The sequence below is a fragment of the Chlorocebus sabaeus genome, chromosome 5, assembly GCF_047675955.1.
Source record: "Chlorocebus sabaeus isolate Y175 chromosome 5, mChlSab1.0.hap1, whole genome shotgun sequence".
Classification (NCBI taxonomy): domain Eukaryota; kingdom Metazoa; phylum Chordata; class Mammalia; order Primates; family Cercopithecidae; genus Chlorocebus; species Chlorocebus sabaeus.
In genome coordinates this window covers 21,308,662-21,334,079 of record NC_132908.1, presented here as the reverse complement: position 1 = coordinate 21,334,079, position 25,418 = coordinate 21,308,662, and the positions used below count along the sequence as shown (strand labels likewise).

The window sequence follows — 25,418 nt, the reverse complement described above, 5'->3', positions numbered from 1 at the left end:
CTCTGAGAAACAAATGGATTCATCTTCATCTGCCTTTCATATCATCAGGGAAAGATACTTCTAATACCAACACATTTTCTGGCAACTAACAGGCATCTAACAAATATTAAGTAATGCATTTAAAATTTTTTTTTTTATTTTAGATACAGGCGGGGTGTGGTGACTCACTCCTATAATCCCAGCATTTTGGGAGGCCAAGGCAGGCGGATCACTTAAGGTCGGGAGTTTGAGACCAGCCTGGCCAACATAGTGAAACCCCATCTCTACTAAAAATACAAAAATTAGCCAGGCGTGGTGGCCGGTGCCTATAATCCCAGCTACTTGGGAGACTGAGGCAGGAGAATCACTTGAACCTGGGAGGCAGAGGTTGCGGTGAGCCGAGATCACGCCATTGCACTCCAGCCTGGGTGACAAGAGCGAGAGTCAGTTGCAAAAATAAGTAAATAAATAATAAATTTTAGATATAAAGTATCTCTACCCTGTTTTTCTCAAGGACAAAGCTGAGTATTTTGGAAATGTAAAATTATTTGAGGGGCCCATGGATAGAATTGTGCTTTTGTAGCAGAGATGCCATTGACAGTGGAGGTTATTGGAAGGGACCAGCATTTTCTTTTTACATTAATGACTAACGAATGAAACATTTCAGGCCAGCAAATGTTTAACGGCTTTCCCAGAACGAGAACTACCCAAAGGAGCAAATAGCTAGGATTTTTATGAATAAGACAATGTTTGTCCTGTAAAGGTCGGCATTCCAGATACTTGAACTTGAAGTGCTTTTTGTTTTGTTTAGGATAATAGCCACCTGTGGAGAGCTTTTGCGGCATTGTGGGGACTTCGAGCAACAGCTAGCCAACAGGTAGGAGAGAGGAGTCATTGTCCTCTAGGCCCTGGGGTTCCTGATCAGCACGAACTTGGTCTAGTACACAGTACAGCAAGGACAGCATATGGCAGATCTGAAGGCCACAGGGCTGGAGGGCTGTCTGTACCTAGATACAGCGTGTCATCATTAAACTTTACTGAGCACCTAAAAAGGGCAAGGCTTTGTCCTATTTGGCAGGGGTCACGTAATTTTGGTTTGATATGTTGGTTTCAGCCTAAATGAGGAAACAGGACATCTTGTCTCCAAATTAGGAATGGGCCGGGTTCCGACTGTGTGTTTATAAATTAGTTGTTGGGACTGAAAATAAATTTCCATATAGAAACGGTGTGACAAGTGGTGGTGAAGTCCCTTGGGCCAGCCTTCAGGATCGGGGTGAACTTAGGCAGCCTGCCTTCTGGGTCCTGCAGTCAAATTCGTGCTGCCGAAGGGCTGTTTGTTGAAGGGGAGTCTCTGGGGTCTGCCCTGGAAAAGCTTGTTCTACTCTCTTCCTCTCATCTCATACCTGCCAGGGCTTTTATGTTGCCCTGAGGTGACCTCCTTCAGACAGTTTTTCCCTTCAAGGGGCTCTGGCTTCCCACATTTCTTTCTTTCTTCCTTTCAATGAAATCTCTCGATTCCCTTGGTATGGCTGATGCCTTCGTTCCTTAGGAGTAAAGGGGAAGAAGTCTGTTTGATATAGTTGTTTAAGGGACCAGCAGCAATTCCTTAACCTCCTTCTTGGGTGATTCTTTATTGCCCTAAAGTAATCTCTGGGTGATGGAATTTTTAGCAGTGGTACAAAGTGAAATGAAAGCACCACTGTTCCAAAAGTAGGTAGTGGGCCCTAGGAAAATACAGAGGAGCCACAGCAACCTCCCTATATCTTGCCCAAGCTGCCCAGGATGAGAGAAATCTCTCAGATGAGATTTCAGCTCGGCCTTGCTTTACTCAGCCCATAAATCACAAAATGATTCCTTTCTGCAAATAAGTGATCATAAGAGCTGGGTGGCCAATGTCAATCTTGTCACTGGAGCAGCCCAGCGTGTTCTGACCTGTTGCCTCTGCCACCCGCCTGTTGGTGGGGAGTGGTCCTTGGTAGGAGTCTAGGTGCTGCAGGTGAGACTGATGGGGAGATAAGATAAGCTTTACAGGCGCCTGCCACACACACTGCGCAGCCTTTCAGCCAGGAACACAGATGGTGACTGTCCCTTTCCAGGCTTAGTGCTTCCAGGATGACATCATCTCCTTCAGGAACTCCCTTGGATACACCCAGGCTGTTCTTGACTTGAAGCTCAGCCAGGCTTTCAGCCTCTCTGGGCTGCAAAATGCAGCCGAGAGAGGCCCATCTTTTACCTATTGTGTCCCCATTCATGCTCCTAACCAGTCTCTCCTTACCTTTCAGAATGTAATACTTGACTTCATTAAGAGATTGAGGAAACTCTGTGTCCTAGGAATTACCATTTACTTCATTTACATTATTTACACATACTCCATTGTATGCCTGTGGCACTTCAGTTTTATTCACTCCTGAAAGTCACACAATTTCTGTGCTGGGCATTCAGGAGCGAGTTAGGAACAGCAGCAGCTGCTCCCACTCTATCCTGCTGTGAGCCTTTCCCCATAAGGAGAGCCATCACAAAAAGTCTTGGACTAAAGACAGCTGGTGGTCTCAGAAATGACGGAAAACAAAGAATCGTGAGAAGAAATGGCCAACGAAGAGCACAGACTTTCCTCAGCAACTTGCCCCTACCTCCTGCCCCACCTCCTACCCCACTTGCCTCTACCTTCTGCCTCGCTCACCCCCTGCCTCCTGCCCCACTCGCTCCTACCTCCCGCCCCACTCGCCCCCTATCTCCCGCCCACTCGGCCCCTACCTCCTGCCCCACTCGGCCCCTACCTCCCGTCCCACTCGCCACCTACCTCCCACCCCACTCGCCACCTACTTCCCACCCCACTCACCCCTATCTCTCGCCCCACTCACCTCTGTCTCCCACTTTACTTATTCCTACCTCCCTTCCCACTGGGCCACAGCTTCCCTGGGCTCTAAGCTAGGTCTTGGGGATATCAGATAATTAGACTCAATCCTTGTCCTCAGAGAGCTTAGAGATTAATGGGAGCATCCAGCATGTGCCGATATGCTGATTGCTGTGCCAAGAGAACGCAGTGTGCACAGAGGAGGGAGCATTACAATTCCATTGGTTCCCTCAACTGTGACAAGTTATTGCCCACTTCTCAGCCATGGAACTTGTAAATTTATACTAGATTTCCAAAACCTGTCTCATTGAACTGTCCCCCGAAGACCTGGTCACCAAAGCCCGGGTCACCCGTCCTTCAACAGCTGTGGAGCTCCTGCCACATACTAGGCGCCGTGCTAGTGCTAGTAATTCACAGATGAAGAACACTCCATGTTTTGCCCTCACCATCCAGTTGGAGGGAAATGAGACAGCGTGTGTTAAATGCAGAACAGAAGCAAGAGCCCTTTGGGAGCTCTGCCATTGGTTGATGGGGCAGAGGGCTGAAACCTCCCGGGGTACCTAAGGCCTCTCCTCTGCCATGCCTTTCTAATGCCCCTGTGATGCTCTATCTTTGGGAAAAAGCCAAAATCAGATTTGCCTTCTGGGAAGATCATTCTGCTGACCCTTAGGAGGACAGATTAAGTAGAACTTCGAGGACTAGAGGAAGGGAAACCAGTTAGTTGGAAGCCTGCTGCGATCCAGGCAAGAACTAGTGAAGATTAGAAGTAAAGCAATGGCAGAGACAGGCCACAGTTTGACAGATAAGAGACCCAACCAAAGTTACTGGTTGGCTCAAGCAACAGGAAGAATTAACTTGACCTTAATGGCAGAGGCAGGTAGCTGCTTATGTCAGCAGTGGCTCCTGAGGAAGATCCTATCACTGGGATTTATTTGCAAGTACAGGCATTTCTTGACCAACTCAAGGATCTGTTTTTGAAATAGTGAGTGCACTCTAAAAACTGGTATGTCCAAAGCAATGTTTTCATAAGAAATTACAGTAAAGGAGAAGGCAGGGAATTAGCCACATTTGGGATATGTCTTAATGCAGTTCTCCTAGTTACACATGTTCATGTAATTCTGTACATATTTAGACAGGTAGGATGGGTGGTAAAGTTGGGCTCAGGAAAACAGGGTGGAGGTTAAGATTCCACTTCCCCAGCAGTATAAGGGGTGGATTATCATATGGAAACTCCTCTAGGCGTTTGTCTTTCTCAAAGAGTTTGGAAAGTGCCAGCCTCAATAGATCTCTCTGTAACACCTAAACCACAAAAATAAACCTCCCTGTGCCACCGAACACAAACACCATGCAAGCTCGGCATGTAGGACAGGTGGGTCCCATGGGTAAAGAGGCGTGCAACGAGCTGCTGTCACTGTTCTCCAGGAGCCAGCCGGCTGCTATCCTGCCCGGCGGTCTCTCTGATGGTGGTGCTGGTGGCCCACCCTGGCATTTGACTGTTCTACACCCTGATGCTCATATAGCAAGAAAAGTCTCCACAGAAGGTGCACAGTGTTCCAGACTAAACTGAGAGCTGCCCCTATGTAGGCTGTTGGTCATATTAGGGAGATGGCATGTTCTGGCACTGTGAGTGTTAAGCAGGAATAAAAACACTGGGTTTTTTATTGTGCACCTGAGGTCCAGCTCACTCCTCAGTGATGAAGGACATCCTTTCATTGCCTTATAAACTAGACCTTAATTCAGTCTGTCTCATGAGGATATCTTAGAATTTAGTAAGGGCAATCTGACTGCTCCAAGAAGAAAGTTCCATGCATATAGCTCAGGCAATGGTCATTCCTTTCATTACAGGATTTTGTCCACCGCTGGGAAGTATCTATCTGATTCCTGCAGCCCCCGGAGCCTGGCTGGTTTTCAGGAGAGCATCCTGACAGACAAGAAGAGCTCTGCCAAGAACCCATGGCAAGAATATAATTACCTCCAGAAAGATAACCCTGCTGAATATGCCAGTTTAATGGAAATACTTTATACCCTCAAGGTATGAGACCAAATGGATGGTATTCTTGCAAATGAAAGGCTTCCTCTCATCACTCACCTTCTCCCTTTCCAGGATACAGGCGGGCCCTGTGTGTGGCCCTGGGCTGTGATGTACCCTGCTGCTACTTCTCTGTCTCATTTATGTTGGGATTTTAAGGAGCTAATATATTAAACTTGAAACCTATTGTGATACAGATGTAGAAGTTAGAAGAGATGCATCTTTATTACTGATAAAAGCCGGGTTAGAGAGTGTGGCTTTAGGCCGGATGCAGGGGCTCACACCTGTAATCCCAGCACTTTGGGAGGCCGAGGTGGGTGGATCACCTGAGGTCAGGAGTTTGAGGCCAGTCTGGCCAACATGGTGGAACCCAGTCTCTATGAAAAATACAAAAATTAGCCAGGTGTGGTGGCATGCGCCTGTAGTTCCAGCTACTTGGGAGGCAGTGGTGGGAGAATCACTTGAACCAGGGAGGCACAGGTTACAGTGAGCTAATATGGTGCCACTACACTCCAGCGTGGGTGACAGAGTGAGACTCCATCTCAAAAAAAAGGAAAAAAGAGAATATGGGTTTAGATCTGTGGCTAGGGGGACTTGCTGTAATTCACTCCAGAATGAAACTTGTCAGCCAGTCAGGCAGAGCTGGATAGCCCCTGGCCCTGTTCAGGGTCACCCTCCTGAGAGGGAACCAGATGTGTACTGCTTGCAGGCAGGCAGACCTGTAATAGAGGACCCCAACCCAGGATACCAGGAGGAGCAAGAGAAGTCACTCCTCTTTCCCAAGGGAGGAGCCAGGCTGCAGAGTGACCAGGAGTCTACCCAAGTACAAGTTCTTCCACATGGAACCATGAGGACGTGGGGATTGGTGTTCCCTCCTGGTGTTTTTCTTTAAACTCTTAGTTTGCCTGCCATAAAGCTGCCCTTGACTTTGAGCTTTGGGCCCCTTGGGGTCCAGGGACAGGACAACTTCCTAACAAATGGAGTGAGTCACACAACTCCCCGGGAGTGGCCTCCAGGGTTGTAAGAAGACCATGGGCATCCTTTGAAGAACCGTCCCCCTCCCTCACTGGTCTGGCTTTAACTTCCCTCTTGGTGATAGACAGAGGAGACATTGCTGTTCCTGGAGCACCAGATGCAGTAGAAAAAAAATTTTTTTTGAAATGGAGTCTCACTCTGTCGCCTAGGCTGGAGTGCAGTGGCACGATCTTGGATCACTGCAACCTCCGCCTCCCAGCTTCAAGCATTTCTCCTGCCTCAGCCTCCTGAGTAGCTGGGTTTATAGGCGTGCGCCACCACACCTGGCTAATTTTTGTATTTTTAGTAGAGACAGGGTTTCACTATATTGGCCAGGCTAGCCTCGAGCTCCTGACCTCAAGTGATGTGCCCGTCTCAGCCTCCCAAAGTGCTGGGATTACAGGTGTGAGCCAGCCTGCCCAGCCAGATGCAGTAGAAAATTATCCAGGGCCTAGAGCTCTGGAATGAACTGCACAGGGGGCCTGGACATGTGTGAGGCTTCAGTGCTGTTCTCCCAGGTCTCCTCATCTCTTTGCACCTTGACCCATCAACTGGCTGCATTGAGCTTGACAAACACTTCTTAAAGCAATTCTGTAAACTCATTCATCCATGCTTCTGTGATTAGGTTAAAACAACTCTGTTTATCTTTATTGCTAATCTGATTTATGTCTGTTGTAATCGGTTCATTTATAATAGCAAAACTAAGGTTACACTTTCCATCTCTGTATTTTCTCAGGCTATTTGGAATTCCTTGGGACTCATGGAGGTTGTACATACTCTGGCTTTCAGCCAAGTGTATTTGACCTGACCTCCCCGGGAATTAGGGCTCTGTTCATCACTCTGATTTATATGTGAAGCTTCTGATCTTGTTTCCCCCCTCTTTCCTACCTCCTCTATCCCTGAGGGATGGTCACAGGTGAACTTTTCCTAAACTGAGAGTCTGTGAGCTCATGTTAGCCCAAATGCATCAGAATCACCTGGGAAAGTGAATTTAAAATATAGATTCCTGGGCTCCAACCCCAGTGAACTCTGATGCAGTAGTTCTGGGGTGGAGCTTGGGAATCTGTAATTCAGCATGTTCCCTAGGGGGGCCTGGGGCACAGCCCGGTTTGGGAACCACTATTGCATAGAAGCCCCAATTCTCCTGTGAGTTTTCAAAATGGTTAACTAGCTAATACTTGGGTTGGGTTTCGGGCCTAACAACTGCCTTTTGCATTTTCTTGTCTTAGGAAAAGGGGTCAAGCAACCACAACCTGCTGGCTGCACCTCGAGCAGCGCTGACTCGGCTTAACCAGCAGGCCCATCAGCTGGCTTTCGATTCCGTGTTCCTGCGCATCAAACAACAGCTCTTGCTCATTTCCAAGATGGACGTGAGTTTCCCACTGACCGCATCCATTTCCCCCGGGTCCTGCCTCCAACTCAAGCATATTGAGTGTGGGCTTAACCCTCCCTGTTCCAAGAGCTTTGGGAAGATCCCGCTTTAACTCTCCCAAGCCGGAAAGAGCCACTTTCCAATTTCACCTCATTGCTTAACATGAATTTCTTATCTTTATTGTAGTTACTCTGATACTTTATTCACAGACGGTTCTCAGGATTATTAAAATTGCTTGATTAACTTTCCCCATTTGGAGCAGCAGAGAAGTAAGAGAGATTATGTGCCCCTTCGTAGGTTAGACCAGGTCAGAAGAGCTAATTGTCTTTTGAGATTGAATTATTTTCACACCACGCGAAACATTTCTGGAGAATTGGTTCTGGAACTTTACTCAGGGGAGTGCCTTATCAGAATGGATCTTGTATTTTTGAGGGGGCTTTGGAGGGCTCTGTTCCTTTCTTTCCTTGATACCTTTTCTGTTTGGCTGTTTCTACAATCGACTCACCTTCCTTTCCTCACACCCTCTTCTCTTTTCTGGTTGCCCGAATTATTTTTCAAGGCATTGCCTATTAATTCTATTTTCTTTTCCCTTGCTCCAGATCTTGTTACTTTCTTTTTGGATTACTGGGCGGGACAGTCCCCTGGTTAATGTATCTTACTGACCCTTCAAGGTCATTTGGATTCCAGTTATGGGCCTTTAATAACCAAGAGATCTTTTTACAAAATGACAAGAACTCATCTGGCAATATCAAACGTGCTCTGCTTTCTGCCACCGTCTAGAAAGCCAGCAAGGCTGGGAGTCCAGGGCTCCTGCATGGTCTCAGTCAGGCCTCACCCCCTCACTGGGAGTCAGGATTCCCATCTGTAAAAGGACTCAGTTAAACGACATGATCATGAGGTTTCTTCCACCCTTGAAGTTTGTGATTTTCACTCTTTATGATTTTTCTGTGCATAATGCCATGAGATCTATTTCAATCAGATTTTGTATTAGTAGGGCAGAAGGGGATATAAAGTGGAGGAGAGATGTAGTACAAATGAGGCGGGTGCCATCACGTGGCTGAGTTATTCCTTCCTCTCTGAGCCTCCGTTTCCTCATCTGTGTGATGGGGATATAGTAATTCTCATATAGATTGGTGAGGATTAAATTAGATTTTGTATATTGATATAATTTAGCATCACACTGGCTACAGAGTAGATGTATAATAAGTGGTAGTTTTCTTCCTTTCCGTGATTCTCATTTTTTAGGAAGAATGACTTACTTGATTTTTTTTAAAATAAAAATTGTATAGGTATTTATTTTTAGAAACTCAAGCAATACAAGAAAAAAAAAAATCTAATAAATACCTTCAAGATCCCACCATCAAGAAATAATCAGTGTCAGCAATTTGATGTCCAGCAACCCAGACATCTCTCTCTGCATGCCTATACATGTTAAAGGCTGAGTGGCCATCAGCAGATAGATCTATAGGAAGAAATGGAATTATACTATAGTGCTGTTTTTAAGAAAAACAAGATATGCACCATATAATTTTATTTGAATTTAACCAGAAAAAAAGAGACACTAAATGAAACGAAAGGAATTATTGAACTTGAGACATTTTTTTTTTCTTTTTTTTCCTTTTTTTTTTTTTCCCGAGACTGAGTCTCACTCTGTCACCCGGGCTGGAGTGCAGTGGCATGATCTTGGCTCACTACAACCTCTGCCTCCTGGGTTCAAGTGATCCTCCTGCCTCAGCCTCCCGAGTAGCTGGGACTACAGGCACCTGCCACCACTGCGGGCTAATTTTTATACTTTTTGGTAGAGACGGGGTTTCGCCAGGTTGCCCAGGCTGGTCTTGAACGCCTGACCTCAAGTGATCCACCCACCTCGGACTCCCAAAGTGCTGGGATTACAGGCATGAGCCACCAAGCCTGGTCGAGATTTTTTTTCCCTCTCCACAAAAGATACTCATTTCCCAGAAGCTCTCTCCAAGGTTATGAAAAAAAGATTATGAAAACTATGAAGAGATTGGAGTTGCCATTGCTTTTTGTTAATCCTGTTTCCGTTGCAGACAGATACTGATATGTATGATCCACTGAAAGACGAGGGGATTAGCTTTCCTTGTCCCTCTCTTGTCCCCTCCCCGGCCTCCAGATTGGGTTGTTTGTATTATTTTTATTTTGTCAAAGCTGACGGTACTGACTTTCTGTTCTGAAACCTCAGTGCTTCCCGGTTTAGTTCTACATTTAAACACAGCTGGTGCTTCCCCCGTCCTTTTCCCCCTACTTCTACATTCCAGAGTTCATTATGATGGAGTTCCTGGGTGCTTGGTCCTACCTTTTCGTTCCGGCTTCACCGCAGCACCCCGGGCCCTTGGGAATGGGCGCAGGCGGCTTTGGAGATTAGGAGGAGCGCTCCGAGAGCGCCAGCACACAATACCAAGGCAAACACTCCGGCCTTAAGGATTTGAAAATTAAACCCTGGTCATCAAATGTTTGTTTTCAGCATTTGCTGGTAAATTCTATTGCCCTTTTATATTCCAAGACTACAAACCAACGCTTTATTTGATTTCAAAATAGATTATTGAAGTTTACCTATTTTACCTGGTGACAGATGGATAGAAAAGCTCATTTGAAGGATGCTTTAAATAAATTTTGAACAATTAAAAAATGACCTGCAGCATTTCCCTATTGCCCTCAAGTGACATTCTCTGCTGCCTTCCCTCCCCCTGCCTTTTTTTTTCCGAGACAAAGTCTCACTCTGTTGCCCAGGCTGGAGTGCAGTGGTGTGATCTCTACTCACTGCAACCTCTGCCTCCTGGGTTCAAACACTTCTCATGCCTCAGCCTCCCGAGTATCTGGGACTACAGGCAAGCGTCACCACACCCGGCTAATTTTTGTATTTTTAGTAGAGATGGGGTTTCACCATGTTGGCCAGGCTGGTCTCAAACTCCTGGCTTCAAGTGATCCGCCCACCTCAGCCTCTCAAAAGTGTTGGGATGACAGGCATGAGCCACCGCACCCAGCCCTCTGCTGCTTTTTAAGCACCCCCTATTTCAAGCCACTCTGTCTTGCCCTTCTTCCAAACTTCTTTCCCACTCTGGCTGTTCTTTCCTTCTCTCCTCCGCCTGTTCATGTTTTGAACAGGCTCCTCCTGCCTCCTCTCCGACACCTTTCCTGGGGCCTCCAGGCTGCAGTCCCTGGGATGGATGGCGGCATTGCTTGTCTTTGCCCTGCACATCGGTACCTGCTCTTGGTCTCCTGGAAGCAATTGCTTCTCCCCACACTGTGCTTCCCAGCCTGTCAACATCTCGGCTCCCTGCTGCACCCCTTTGCCAACAAACCACCAAGGATTGCTGTCCTTTCCTTTTCTCTGTGTCCCCCACCTGTTTCCACAGGGGGTTCTCATCATCTCTGTTTATCAGCTTTCCATCTGCCCCCCACCCCAATTTTCTGCAGAGCTGCTGTATTTACCTTCACAAACTTTGTTTTGGTTTTATCTCTCCTCATTCAAAACCCTCCCCAGGGTAAATCTGATTGTCTGTTTTTAGAAACCTTTTCATGCATACACAGTAGGGAGAAGAGTATAAGGAACTCTATATACTCATCACCTGCTCCAACCATGATCCACTCCTAGCCATCCTGTTTCATACATACCCCCTTATCTGAAATAGGACTCTAAAAATAATCACAGTACCACAATCAACCCTAAAAAAGAAAAAGAAAAGGAATTCCTAATGTCATCAGTGTTCAAATTTCCAGTTGATTTATAAATGGCATAATTTATTTTAACCCTTTGGTCAGGATCTAGGATCCAGGATCCTGCACATTGAGATTTATTGGGATGTCTTTTGTGTCTTTTTTGAATGGTAAGTTTCCTCTCTCTCTCTCTCTCTCTCTTTTTCCCTTGCAATTTACTTGTTGAAGGTAAAGCCTTTACTTAGCCTGGTGTTTAAAGCTGTGCCTTCTCCCTCCAGCCTCTTTCTGCCTCTGTGTACCACATACATCCTATGGCCAGCCGCTTCTCTCATCGCCCTGAGCTCTTGCTCCTTGCCTCCAACACTGAGAGCTCTAGAAGTGGGAGGCAGCACTCATGTGTCTTCAGGGGGAAGACAGGAGGGCCCAGAACAGGATGGGAGGTGTGGGGGTGTACAGGGTGGGAGTATGTAGGGGGGCCTTGCTTCCCCAAGTTGCTCCCTTCTAGAGAGCAAGGAGCAAATCTTACATTTCTTTGTCACTTCTCTGCAAAGCCTAGCACAAGACACTCGACATCCTGGGTACTTGGTAAATGTGGATGGTTGGCGTGTGCCTTCTTGGTGGATTGGGAGTTAGCTGGAAAAAAAAGTAGGCTCTTTTGAGACAAAAGAGCATTCTCAGGCAAGAACAAAGAGTCTAGAAAACTGTAGGACAGGGGTTGGGGGCACCTGGGGTGGGGAAGAAAAGAGCTCATTTACATCAAAGAAAATGAGACCGAATGGAGTGGGCACTAGTGAGCGTGGGGAGGGCTGCCGAGGCTGAGCCTGGGCTGGGAGCCCAGGGGTGGACGTGGTCATTCCTTTCCCGGAATGCTACTTAAAGGATCAGGCAACCGGATCCGGCATCAGGTGGCTGCAGACAGCAGTTCCTACATGACCGCCGGAGTCACTCCCAGAGTTCAGCCAGAAAGGGCCTTGTGTTCCAGGCTGGCTTTAGAGTGGCTCAGGTTGGAGGTAAGAAGCGAGATTTCTGTGTGAAGGTGTGCCACGCTGAAGTCTGTGAGCACATGTGCACGGGTACTTTCCCCAACTCTGTACAGACTGCTGGCAAGACTCCCACAGCAACACGGAAGACGTGTTCACTCCAAATGGCAAGAAACGCATGTTGGTGCCGAGGTTCTCCTCACACAGGGGGACCACAGAGAGGCCAGAGGGGCAGCTGTTGGGGTTTGGAAGTGCCATCCCATGCCCGTCCCTCTGAGTTCTGATCAGTTGAGAAACAGATCCAGAAGGTGGTGAGAAATAAAGCAGCAGCTTTAGTTGAGGTAAAGCAGTATTGCCAATGAGGCTTGGCTCTTCCTGCAGCCAGAGAGGCTTCTTAGGCCTCCCTCCCAGATCAGGGATTGACGCGTGGCCTCTGTGGGGGGCCTCAGGGAGCCCTGTTCTCCTTAGTGTGCTAAGGACCCATGAAGTAGTGAGGCTGCCTGCACCCAGCGCCTCTCTACACAGTGGCCCCGCTACGGAGAGAAACTTGGACCAAAAATATCCGACTTTCTCCTGTCACAATCTCAGCGAGATAAATAAAAGGGATCAGTTCCTATCCCACAGTTCAGCCAATGTGGCAGTTCCTGTTTTATGGACCTGCAGGAATGCAGAGAGAGAAACCATTGCCTCTGTTTGGCGGGCTTCCAGGTGAAGCTTTGAAGAAGAGAAGCCCCTGCCTGCTGAGTGGTGGAGGCTCCAGCGGTCAGTTCTGACCAAAGACGGTGCCTCTGGGGAAGGCCACGCTCTTCTTTGTGTATTTCTGGGTGGCGTCTTCACGGCTGCCTGGCTGCTAGGTACTGATTGTGTCCTCTCCTTCCACCCCTAGAGCTGGAACACGGCTGGCATCGGAGAAACCCTCACGGATGACCTGCCTGCCTTTAGTCTCACCCCTCTCGAGTACATCAGCAACGTAAGAGCTTCTGTGTGCTTCTCCGGGGTAGTCCAAGCCTTTCAGACCTTCCTTGTCTTTTGATTCTTGCCCTTATAGATAGTCATTTCCTCATAGGTGTTATCTGACCCTTTTGGATAGCCTGTGCTTTAGGGTAGTCTGCACCCAGATCCTGGACTTTAAGAAGATGCAGCAGAGCCACATGGCGATTGCAGACCCCAGCACATTCTCACCCCTTCACCATCTCCCTATATGAGATGTGGCCGGTACCTAAGGGTGCCAGAGTTGAGAGTCTAATAGGAAATTCTGACGTGGGAAGTCAAGAGGCAGGTGGCCACATTCTTCTCTGTGGCTTTCAGAAGAGTAGTGTGTGTTTGTGGTTGTGAATTCAAATTCAGGCAGCTTTTAGTGATCACCTACTATGTGCCAGGCTCTGTGTGGAGTGCTTTCATGTTTAACTTCATAGTAACAAACAAATCTCTTCGGAAGAATTGCAGTTATAGAGACTGAATATTAAAAGAGAACAGAATAAACCGTGCAGGGGAGTGGGGGCATGTGGAGTCCTTGCTGCCCTCCCCATTCACCCCTGGGAATTGACAGTCACCCAGACACCTGCATATGGCCTTTCTTTCCGTTCCTTCCTGCAGTCTAGCTCAGATGCTCTTAAATGTCAGTGCACACAAGAAACACTATAGAGGAGTAATATGTGCCAAACCACACTCACCTCACACAATAGGGGATTTCTGGGATTTTTCAAGGTGATTTCTGCCTTACGCTCTTGCCTTAGAATCCAACCCCTATGTGTAAGTTGTGACTCTGCTGAAATAATTAGAAAAGAATTTTAAAAGTATTATAAATATTAGGCTGGGCCTGGTGGCTCATGCTTATAGTCACAGCACTTTGGGAGGTGGAAGCAAGAGAATTGCTTGAGCCCAAAAGTTTGAAACCAGTCTGGGCAACATAGGGAGACCCCGCCTCTACAGAAAAGTAAAAAATTATCCAGGCATGGTGGTGTGTCCTGTGGTCCCAGCTACTTGTGGTGCTGAGGTGGGAGGATCGCTTGAGCCCAGGAGGTCAAAGCTGCAGTGAGCTGTGATTGCACCACTACACTCCAGCCTGGGTGACACAGCAACCCCCTGCCTCAGAAAAAAAAAAAAAAAGTACATGTTGTATAATTGCAAGAAGTGCATGGCAGTCCAAATGGCAGGCAGTGAGGTGGCTGGCTCTCTGCTCTCTGTTCATTTGGGGCAATATCAAGTCTAAAACAACAGTCATTTCCCTTCTATTTCCCAGGGCACCTGATACCCTCTACTGATGAAACTGTTAAGATGTGGGTTGGTCTTTACAACCCATGGGAATAATCTGATTTTATTTTTATTTATTTATTTATTTATTATTGAGATGGAGTCTCGCTCTGTCACCCAGGCTGGAGTGCAGTGGCACTATCTTGGCTCACTGCAACTTTCACTTCCTGGATTCAAGTGATTCTCCTGCCTCAGCCTTCCGAGTAGCTGGGATTACAGGCGCCCACCACCACACCTGGCTAATTTTTGTATTTTTAGTAGAGACGGGGTTTCACCATGTTGACCAGGCTGGTCTCAAACTCCTGACCTCAAGTGATCCACCTACCTTGGCCTCCCAAAGTGCTGAGTTTATAGGCATGAGCCACCGTGCCTGGCTGAATGATCTGATTTTAGAACGGAGATAGTACGCTTGCAATCTAAATTGATTCAGAAAATGATAGTGCTGGAAGGGACCTGAGAGTCTACTAAGTTGATTCTAAGGTTGAAGAAACTGGGGTCTAGAAAGGGAAGGAGGGCTAGGAGGCATTTCCAGTCCTAGGCCCTTCCCTGCCTGCTGCTGTCCTCCTGGGTTGTACGGAGGCTGACGACCTGAACCCAGGAAAGGAAAGGAACACCTAATTGAACACGTACCGTGTGCAAGGACAGTGCCAGGTTGGTTAGTGGCTGGGCCAGATCGTGTCTGTGAGACGGGTGTGGCAGCCCTCCTTCACAGTGGGAGTAGGGCTGGGAGGAAGCAGCGACTTACCCAGTGGCTGCTCTGTTAGGACACCAGCTGCTTTACGTGCATGGCACACGTATTAATTCTACCCTCACCACAACCTTTTGAAGTAATATGAGGTCATCCTCATTTCAGCAATGATGATCCAAGGTCCTGACAGATTAAGTTGCCCAGGTTCTCACAGTGGTAGAGCCAGAACTCCAACCCAAGTCTGTCTGACCTCAAAACTTTTCATTTTTCCCAAGTCACTGAGTTAACCCAACTAGAATATCAAGAAATATTGATTGCATATGTGAGAATAGTAGACAAATATCCACAGGTGGGATGATAAGCAGCCCTTTCCATGTTGATTTCCATATTGATTTCCGAAGAGTGAATAGAGCCAAGACCCCTGAGAGAAACATGCCCTGTGAGATCCATCTAGGAACCCCAGCAGTCCCTACAGTCTAAGGCTAATTGATTGAAGTTAGAGGTGTCAGATTGTTGAAATTTTTCACCTAAATGACACTTTGCCTTATTGGTGAAAGCCCTCACCCACACAGAATCATGTGAGCATTATAAAGAAATGAAACAGGAGAAAATGCTTTGAAATTTAAAAACAATGTATATGCAAGGTAAAGCTGAGTCTGTGTACTTAGCCAAAAGCTTATGGCTACAGATGAAAAGTATACCAAATATAGGAGTATGTCTGGGGTCTTTGTATATAGTAGGTGTTCAGGAAGGGCTTGTTGAGAGGAATTATTATAGTGTGGAGAAATTCCAACACCAGAAATCAGCATCCTTCTCTTCCCCTAGCCTTGGTGAAAAATGATGAATTTGTTAACACTTCAAGCTGAAATTTACAGTAGTTGTTATTAGTGAGGTAAGTGGCCACTTGCTTACTTTGGGTGAAAGATTATGCTGAGTACATCAAATAAAAAAATGATTTGTAAGAGATACTGTGTATCTCTTACAAAGGGACACCAGGCCGGGCGCAGTGGCTTACGCCTGTAATCCCAGCACTTTGGGAGGCCGAGGCGGGCAGATCACCTGAGGTCAGGAGTTGGAGACCAGCCTGGCCAACGTGGTGAAACCCCGTCTCTACTGAAAATACAAAAAAAATTAGCCAGGTGTGGTGGTAGGCACTTGTAATCCCAGCTACTCGGGAGGCTGAGGCAGGAGAATTGCTTGAACCCAGGAGGCGGAGGTTGCAGTGAGCCGAGATTGCACCATTGCACTCCAGCCTGGGCAACAAGAGCAAAACTCTGTCTCAAAAAAAAAAAAAAAAGGAAGGGACACCAAACTAATCATGAATGTTTACACTCACACAGCCAAACCATATTGAATGTTTGGAAACAAGGGCATGATCATCCTGTAGTTCTCCGGGCTGGGTAGATTTTTGAGTCTCTGTTAACTTCTGGACACCACACCCTGAAAGGAGCCCGCTGTTACGTAGACATGTGTGAGGCCAGACTGAGAAGATCTTGCTTCGATAGTCCCCTGACTTTTAGCTTACAGAATTAATTATCAGTGGCAGGAATGTCATGGAATGAATATGTAGCCGGAAAAAAAAAGCAACAACAGGCTCAAAGACCTTTTAAAAACATATATTATCTTTTTGAAACCTGAAAAGTCAGCCCCCTTATTTTGAAACAAAACGTATACTTAACCTTAATGAATGATAATAGAAATAGGAAACAAATGATTGAATGAATGATAAAAACAATGAATGATAATAGAAATAGGAAATAGTGGTCTGAAATACACTCTTGGCATCACATGGGTATCTGACAAACACATAACCAAGACTGCTAATTGTGGGCATGTCCTAAATGTCTTTTAGGACAATTGCAAATGACCTTTTGCAATTCCCCACCAGCCAGGGTTTTGTCTATCTTTAGTTTCAAGAGTTTATATTATGAAAACAATATAGTTTTTTCTTCAAATTAATTTATAGTTATAAATGGCTTTTTTTCCAAACAGAATTCCTTTCTTCTTCTGGTTAAATTATCTAGGAGGGAGAGAATCAAATCCAAATCCAGAAGACAGGATTTTTTTTTTTTTTTGAGACAGAGTCTGCCCAGGCTGCAGTGCAATGGCATTATCTCGGCTCACTGCAACCTCTGCCGCTGCCGAGTTCGAGTGATTTTCCTGCCTCAGTCTCCCGAGTAGCTGGGATTACAGGCGCCTGCCACCATGCCCAGCTAATTTTTGTACTTTTAGTAGGACAAGGCTTCACCATGTTGGCCAGGCTGGTCTTGAACTCCTGACCTCAGGTGATCCATCCACCTCGGCCTCCCAAGGTGCTGAGATTACAGGCATGAGCCACTGTGTCTGGCCTCAGAAGACAGGATTTGAATTCTTGCTTGGCCTCACACTTTCTGACACTAGTATCTTATTGGTTTTTCACCTATGAACAGTAATAATATATTTATAGAGTGCTTCAAATTTTACAAAGCATTTTGATATCCATTAGTTCATTTGAAATACAGATTGTGTTGAATGCATTTCAAAAATACTGGGGCCATTATAAGAAGGACGAATCTGGCTGGGCGCGGTGGCTCAAGCCTGTAATCCCAGCACTTTGGGAGGCCGAGACGGGTGGATCACGAGGTCAGGAGATCGAGACCATCCTGGCGAACATGGTGAAACCCCATCTCTACTAAAAAATACAAAAAAAAAAGAACTAGCCGGGCAAGGTGGCGGCGCCTGTAGTCCCAGCTACTCGGGTGGCTGAGGCAGGAGAATGGCGTGAACCCGGGAGGCAGAGCTTGCAGTGAGCTGAGATCCGGCCACTGCACTCCAGCCCAGGAGACAGAGCGAGACTCCGTCTCAGAAAAAAAAAAAAAGAAGGATGAATCTATAATCTATATGCAAACTACCAGTGATTCTTTTTTAGGGTACTGCCATAACAAGCATCACCACATACTAGAAAGATCAGACTTGGGATCACCTGAGGTCTAGCAATTTTGTCTCTCTGCCTTTACACAAATGTACCCATAAAGTAATAACCCGTATGTATCAATATCAGGCTAACAGCACTTTCTTTTGTTTCAGATCGGGCAGTACATCATGTCCCTCCCCCTGAATCTTGAGCCATTTGTGACTCAGGAGGACTCTGCCTTAGAGTTGGCATTGCACGCTGGAAAGCTGCCATTTCCTCCTGAGCAGGGTGAGCGGGGATGGTTTCTGGCGATGTTACAAGTCAAGTTGTCAGTTTCCAGGGTAGAAACCCCAGATGACACCTTATCCTTGGGCTCATTTGTCACCAAGCCCTGTTTTTTTTTTTTTTTTTTTTTTTTTTTTTTTTTTGAGACGGAGTCTTGCTGTGTCACCCAGGCTGGAGTGCAGTGGCCGGATCTCAGCTCACTGCAAGCTCCTCCTCTTGGGTTCACGCCATTCTCCTGCCTCAGCCTCCCGAGTAGCTGGGACTACAGGCACCCGCCACTTCGCCCGGCTAGTTTTTTGTATGTTTAGTAGAGACGGGGTTTCACCGTGTTAGCCAGGATGGTCTCGATCTCCTGACCTCATGATCCGCCCGTCTCGGCCTCCCAAAGTGCTGGGATTACAGGCTTGAGCCACCGCGCCCGGCTGTTTTTTTTTTTTTTTAAACCTTCTAACTTGTACTTTTTGTACAGATGCTGTATCTACAACAATATCACAACTTGAAAAAATCTATAACCACATCCCACTGTGGAACACACTGGTATTTCCACTTTCGCTTGTGCCCTCTGGCTCTGCTCTGTAAGCAGATGGTATTTTGTGTGTAACTTTATATTCTGTATTATTATATTATTATTATTATTATTATTATTAAGACAGAGTCTTGCTGTGTCACCCAGGCTGGAATGTTGTGGCGCGATCTCAACTCACTGTAACCTCCGCCTCCTGGGTTCAAGCAATTCTCCTGCCTTAGCCTCCTGAGTAGCTGGGACTACAGGCACGCACCACCACGCCTGGCTAAGTTTTGTATTTTTAGCAGAGACGGAGTTTCGCCACGTTGGCCAGGCTGGTCTCAAACTTCTGACCTCAAATGATCCGCCCACCTCAGCCTCCCAAAGTGCTGGGATTACAGGCATGAGCTACTACACCTGGCCCTAAGATGTAACTGTTCTTGGTTTCCTGTGTTTCCCATTGAGACCGGAAGCTTCCTGGCACTTTGGTGCATTCAGGCAGCTACTGCAGGCCAGGTCACCCAGCAGGTTCTGCGTTTTCCTTGGTGACCTCCTTTTCTTTTCAGGGGATGAATTGCCTGAGCTGGACAACATGGCTGACAACTGGCTGGGCTCGATTGCCAGAGCCACGATGCAGACCTACTGCGATGCGATCCTGCAGATCCCCGAGCTGAGCCCGCACTCTGCCAAGCAGCTGGCCACCGACATCGGTGGGTCCTCAGGGGACAGGCGGTGGCAGGGACAACTCTTGCCCACTGCATCTGTCAGTTTCTCCTTTGCCCTCCAGGAATCTCATCCCAAGTCTCCCCTTAGCTTCAGCTGTGGATTTGGCTCTGAAGCTGGTTGCAAATTCAGATTCTGCAGGCCCCGCCCCAGAGATTCTGACTTAGCAAGGCCGGGTTGAAGCTCAGACATCTGTGTTTTCAAAGGACTTGAGAACCATTGAGGGGAGCTTCAGTGAGATAAGCTTCAGCAAGTCCTGCAGCCTGGCCTCACCTGGCCTGCTCCATTTGTACCATAATTCCCAACCCGTGTTTAATGAGCTCTTACTGCATACCAGGCATGCCTGGCGCTGGACCAAACACTCGCACCCATCATCTTATGAAATTCCAAACTCCCCTATGAGGTGGGTGCTCTCTTCTCCATCATACCGATAGGGAACAGAGGCCCAGGGCAGTTGCATAACAAGGCTACGTGGCCAGGGTCACTCTGTGGTCTCCATCCAGATAGCATCCTGCCTCCCAAGTCAGTGGGCGTGTCCCCTCTGCTCCTGCCTGCCCTCTTCACTGGAGGGCCTCACTGCCCAGGTGTGCTCTGAGCGTAGGGCTACTGCTGGCAGGTAGCAGGGAATCTCCCCAGTCTCTTGATACCATTCCATTGCCTTGCCTGCTCTTTAGCATAACACAGCTCTCGGGGTGGTCAGGAGAGTGGGTGGTAGACGCCTGAAAGATCAGCTCCCTGGGGACCCAGCCAGAGCTTCGTCCTCAGTGACCACAGGGCGGAGCCAGGCTCAACCGGCTTCTGGCTCTTGTTTTGCAGAAGAAGAACTAGAAGGGAGGTGCTTTTCTCCGGGTCCCAGAGCTGTTAGTGATGGAGCCAGGCCTGGGATCCAGCTGTCCTGAGTTCCTGACCCCTGCTCATTTCATAGTCCGCTCTCGGCACTTACCAGAGGCATAGGCAGCCTTTTGGCTGTTTCCCATCAGAAAGAGGAGAGAATTCAGTTGCGTGTTGGTGTTCCCTGTTAGTACAGGCAGCAGCAGGGGAAGAACTGGAACTAGTGAGTGGAGTGAGATCTAGGGATTGCCCCTCAGTTTAGTTGTTCTTGTTATTCCTCCCTGTTAAGCTCCCCCTGCAGATTCATTTCTTCACTCATTCAGCATTGCTCCAGCATCTGTGGGCCAGCCATAGTTCTAGGAGATAGAGACAACAGAACTTTAGGCAGCTCCCATGCTTACTGAGCTTACACTGTAAGGATGTGAGGTTAGGGGCAGGGAAGGTAAGGCTAGTATATGAAACTGACAGGGTGTACGGCGATAGAGTTGGTGAGGTCTGTGGCAAAGCATGTGCACCTGAAAGACATTCAAATTAAGCATGAGCACAAACAGAAAAAAAACCACTGCAAACCAAAGAAAAGTGTCCTAGTAGACTGTGGGCCCGCTGTTTGCAGCTCTTGGCTGACAGTCAAGTGAAGCTCACGGTTTTATGGATAAACTTGTAAAGGAGTAGGTACCTGCCTTGCAGCACCTTTGCTGGGAAGCAGCTCTTCCTGAGTCAGCCAGGACAGAGTAGGCACCACCTCCCTGCCCTGCCCTGCCCTGAGTTGGGCCTCTAAAAGACAACACAGGGGGCCGGGCACCATGGCTCGTGCCTGTAAACCCAGCACTTTGGGAGGCCAAGGCAGGAGGATTGCTTGAGCCTAGGAGTTTGAGGCCAGCCTGGGCAACATAGCCAGACCCTGTCTCTACAAAATGTTAAAAAAAAAAAAAAAAAAAAAAAGACACAGGGAAGGTTGAGGCCTTGCCTGGAGCTCCACTGTAGTCAAGGAGAAGACATGAACCCAAGATCAGAAAGTAGCCAGGGGGGCCGGGCGCAGTGGTTCACGCCTGTAATCCCAGCACTTTGGGAGGCCGAGGTAGGTGGATCACGTCAGATCAGAAGTTTGAGACCAGCCTGGCCAATATGGCAAAACTCTGTCTCTACTAAAAATACAAAAAATTAGCTGGGCATGGTGGTGGGTGACTGTAATCCCATCTACTCGGGAGGCTGAGGCAGGAGAATTGCTTGAACCTGGGAGGCGGAGGTTGCAGTGAGCCGAGATCGCGCTGTTGCACTCCAGCCTGGGCAACAAGAGTGAAACTCGGAAAAGAAAAAAAAAAAAACAAGAAAGTAGCCAGGGGTGTACTGGGTGGTGCTGTCTTCTAGTCTTTCCAAGCATGAACTGGGAGGAGCTGGAGAAGGCTTTGCAAGACTTCCCTTGGGTTGGGTTGCACTGCCCAGGCTGGAGGGAAAGGCAGCGTTGATCTACTGATCACCTGCGACACATCGGGTGCTCTCATGTTCGTTTCCCGCTTTATGCCCTATCCATGCTGCCTGATGGGTGGTAACTGTGTGGACAGATGGAAGCAGAGACTCAGGGAGGTGGAAGGGCTTCTCTGAGGTCACACCTGGCTGCACCTGGTTTGCTCCCCCATGCTGTCAGTGTTGCCCAAGCTTGCCTGGTGTTTAGAACCACTGGGGTCGGCCGGGCGCGGTGGCTCAGGCCTGTAATCCCAACACTTTGGGAGGCCGAGACGGGTGGATCACGAGGTCAGGAGATCGAGACCATCCTGGCTAACATGGTGAAACCCCGTCTCTACTAAAAATATACAAAAAACTAGCCAGGCGTGGTGGCGGGCACCTGTAGTCCCAGCTACTCGGGAGGCTGAGGCAGGAGAATGGCGTAAACCCAGGAGGCGGAGCTTGCAGTGAGCTGAGATCCGGCCACTGCACTCCAGCCTGGGCGACAGAGCGAGACTCCGTCTCAAAAAAAAAAAAAAAAAAAAGAACCACTGGGGTCACTTTGTAGAATGACAGAACCCTAGAATCCTCTCTTGGGATGCTCATTGACCTAGTCTGGGGGTAGGCTCAGAAATCTGTATCTGGCTGTATCCCCAGGGCCTCAGGGGTCATCTGGGAAATGTGGAAACCTACATTATACCAGGGTCCCACCCTAGACACTGTCCTTGTCTTCACTTCGGGGTTCTGACAGGAGGTCTTTGGTAGCTGCTCAGACAAGCTCGTGTGTCTCCTGACCCTCTGGGTTTCCCAAGTGGTCGGTCGGTGGATACATTGGGGTCCAGGGCTGGGAACCCAGGAGTCCCCAGAACAGAGCTTTGGGTGAGGTCAGCTGGTCCTTCAGACTGGTGCTGAAGGCGGGTATGTGCATGGCAGTGTGGATGTGAGAGTGTGTGTGCATGTGAGTGTGGATGTGTGTGTGCGGGTGTGGATGGGAGTGATGTTGGTTAGTTCTTTATTGGAGTTCCTAGACTCAAGCCAAGCTCACAGTTTAGTCTGACACTGTGGGAAGAACCTGGTGAGTAAAGGGTACTGCCTATTGAGGGCAGGGTGGGCGCCCCGCATCTAGGGACTTGGCAGGGCGGCTTCTCTGTTTCGTATTCAGCGGAGGCCTTGTGGGGCTCTCTCGTGCTTGGTGCTGAGTCTGTGGAGCTCTGTCTTTCTCCTCTCCGCCCCCACAGACTATCTGATCAACGTGATGGATGCCCTGGGCCTGCAGCCGTCCCGCACCCTCCAGCACATCGTGACACTCCTGAAGACCAGGCCTGAGGACTATAGACAGGTCAGCAAAGGCCTGCCCCGTCGCCTGGCCACCACCGTGGCCACCATGCGGAGTGTGAATTACTGACCCCACCGCACACCCGACCACCAAGAGAGCCAGGGGTGCTGTTCTGTGACTCGCCAGCACAGATTTGCTCAGAAACTCTGCCCAATCTTGGGCAAAGTTACTTGAAAAAGACTTAATTCAACCATGCGCAGTGGCTCACACCTGTAATCCCAGCACTTTGGGAGGCCAAGGCAGGCGGATCACGAGGTCAGGAGTTCGAGACCAGCCTGACCAACATGGTGAAACCCCATCTCTACTAAAAATACAAAAATTAATGATAGAGTGAGACTCTGTCTCAAAAAAAAAAAAAAAAAAAAAGCCTTGGTTCATTTGTATAATCAAAAAGGATTTGTAAATTAAAGATGTATTATTTATCAGAGAAGACTTTTTAGATACTTTTTTAAAGGATCAGATCTTGAAAATGGAATAAATAACTACTGTGAAATGCAAGAAGACTGTTTCCTTCCTTCTTTTTTTTTCCCACCGTCACTCTTTCACCCAGACTGGAGTGCAGTGGTGTGATCTCGGCTCACTGCAGCCTCTGCCTCCTGGGCTCAAGTGATTCTCCCCCTTCAGCCTCCTGAGTAGGTGAGATTACAGGCACCCGCCACCACGCCCGGCTAATTTTTGTATTTTTAGTAGAGACAGGGTTTTGCCGTGTTGGCCAGGCTGGTCTCCAACTCCTGACCTTAAGTGATCCGCCTGCCTCATCCTCCCAAAGTGCTGGGATTACAGGTGTGAGCCAGCGCACCCAGCCTCTTCCTTCTTCAATGCATTTTTTAGTGCTTCCCACATGCCTGCCGTGCTGTGTGCACTGGGGATGTCTGGGGATACGGGTCCTCCCCTGTAGCTTATACTCGGTGGGAGAGGGAGGGAGGGAGAAGAAGGTAAATAGGGATAATTTCGGAGGTAAGTGCTAACGGTAAAGCGGGTGTCAGGGTGGAAGCTGGCACTGCATAAAGTGGGCAGCCCAATAGTCTTGATTGACGTTGATCAGATAGTCTTACAGAGTAAGAGCTATGTGGCGGAGAGTGAAGGAAGAGGCGCGTTCAGGCCCAGAGAGTGGTGCAGACTGGACCCTGAGGCATGTCCAAGGGCAGCTCGGGCAGGAGAGGAGGGGCTACGTGGAGGAAAGGGGAAAGCAGTATCCCTGGAGAAACTGGGGGCCGGATCATATGGGGGCTCATCAGCCATGGTAAGGAATTTGGCTTTCACTTTTTTCCTTTTTTTTTTTTTTTTGAGACAAGTTTTCACTCTGTCACCCGGGCTAGAGTGTGGTGGCACAATCGAAGTTCACTGCAGCCTCGAACTCTTGGGCTCAAGCGATTCCCCTGCCTCAGCCCGTTAAGTAGCTGGGACCGCAGATGGGGATCACCATACCTGGCTAATTTTTAAAAACATTTTTTGTAGGAACGGGATCTTGCTTTGTTGCCCAGGGTGGTCTCGAACTCCTAGGCCCAAGTGATTCTCCTGCCTTGGCCTTCCAAAGTGCTAGGACTACAGGCGTGAGCCACTGTGCCTGGCCCACATTTTTTCTTTTTTAAAATGTATGGTGTATGAACTTCAGCGTTTTTCATTAATAGCGTCTATCTGTTAAGATTATATTTGGCTATAAGTAATGGAATAACGTAATTTGAGTGACTTAAACAGAAATTAATTTTTCTTGATAACAGGAAGTAAAAAGTGGCTGGGCACGGTGGCTCTCGCCTGTAATTCCAGCACTTTGGGAGGCTGAGGCAGGCGGATCGCCTGAGGTCAGGAGTTGGAGACCAGCCTGGCCAACATGGCAAAACCCTGTCTCTACTAAAAATACAAAAATTAGCTGGGCATGGTGGTGCGTGCCTGCAATCCCAGCTACTCTGGAGGCTGAGGCAGAAGAATTGCTTGAACCTAGGAGGCGGAGGTTGCAGTGAGCCCAGATCGTGCCACAGCACTGCAGCCTGTGTGACAGAGTGAGACTCCATCTCAAAAAAAAAAAAAAAAAAGAGGTGGTGGCTACAAGCACTGATGTAGTGGCTGGCTGGAGTCAGGCCCAAAGCCAGCCTTTCTGTGATTTGAAACTTTGCCCCATGTGCTAGAGGCCTCATCGTGGAAGGTGACTCTTGCAACTGCAGGTGCTGCATCTGCATTCAGGGAAGAAGAGAGCAGAGACGGTAGAGCAGCAATTCTGGCCCTTCTATCAGGCAAGTGGCAGCTTCCCTGGAAGCCGTGGCCAACCTTCTCCTAGCCCTCACTGGCCATTTCTCAGTCATGAGGCGTCCCCGCTACACAGGAGGTGGGAAAGCCCAGGCTGGCTTCCACCAGCGTTTCTCAGCCTTGGCTATGGACATTTTGGGCTGGACAGCTGTGTGTTTGACGCTGTTCTGTGCAGTACAGGCCATTTACCTTTCCTGACCCACTAGGTGCCAGTAATATTTTCCTAGTTGTGAAGCCAAAAATGTCTCCAGAAATTTCCTTCAGTTGAGAAACACTGGCTTAGACCAATCAGGACTTACAGCCTGAGCTGG

General features: G+C 48.1%; 1 protein-coding gene across 1 annotated transcript in view; it reads left to right on the top strand.

Moving 5' to 3' along the window:
- COG7 (component of oligomeric golgi complex 7) overlaps window positions 1-23,361 on the top strand; it is a 63,707-nt gene extending 40,346 nt beyond the window's left edge. The window contains exons 11-17 of the mRNA XM_037989750.2: window positions 791-856; window positions 4,679-4,865; window positions 7,106-7,246; window positions 12,793-12,876; window positions 17,914-18,028; window positions 19,097-19,240; window positions 22,766-23,361. Coding sequence (XP_037845678.1) covers window positions 791-856; window positions 4,679-4,865; window positions 7,106-7,246; window positions 12,793-12,876; window positions 17,914-18,028; window positions 19,097-19,240; window positions 22,766-22,932 — 904 coding nt within the window. The 3' untranslated portion in view covers window positions 22,933-23,361. The remainder of the gene's footprint in view (window positions 1-790; window positions 857-4,678; window positions 4,866-7,105; window positions 7,247-12,792; window positions 12,877-17,913; window positions 18,029-19,096; window positions 19,241-22,765) is intronic.
- The last annotated feature ends 2,057 nt before the right edge of the window (window positions 23,362-25,418 follow it).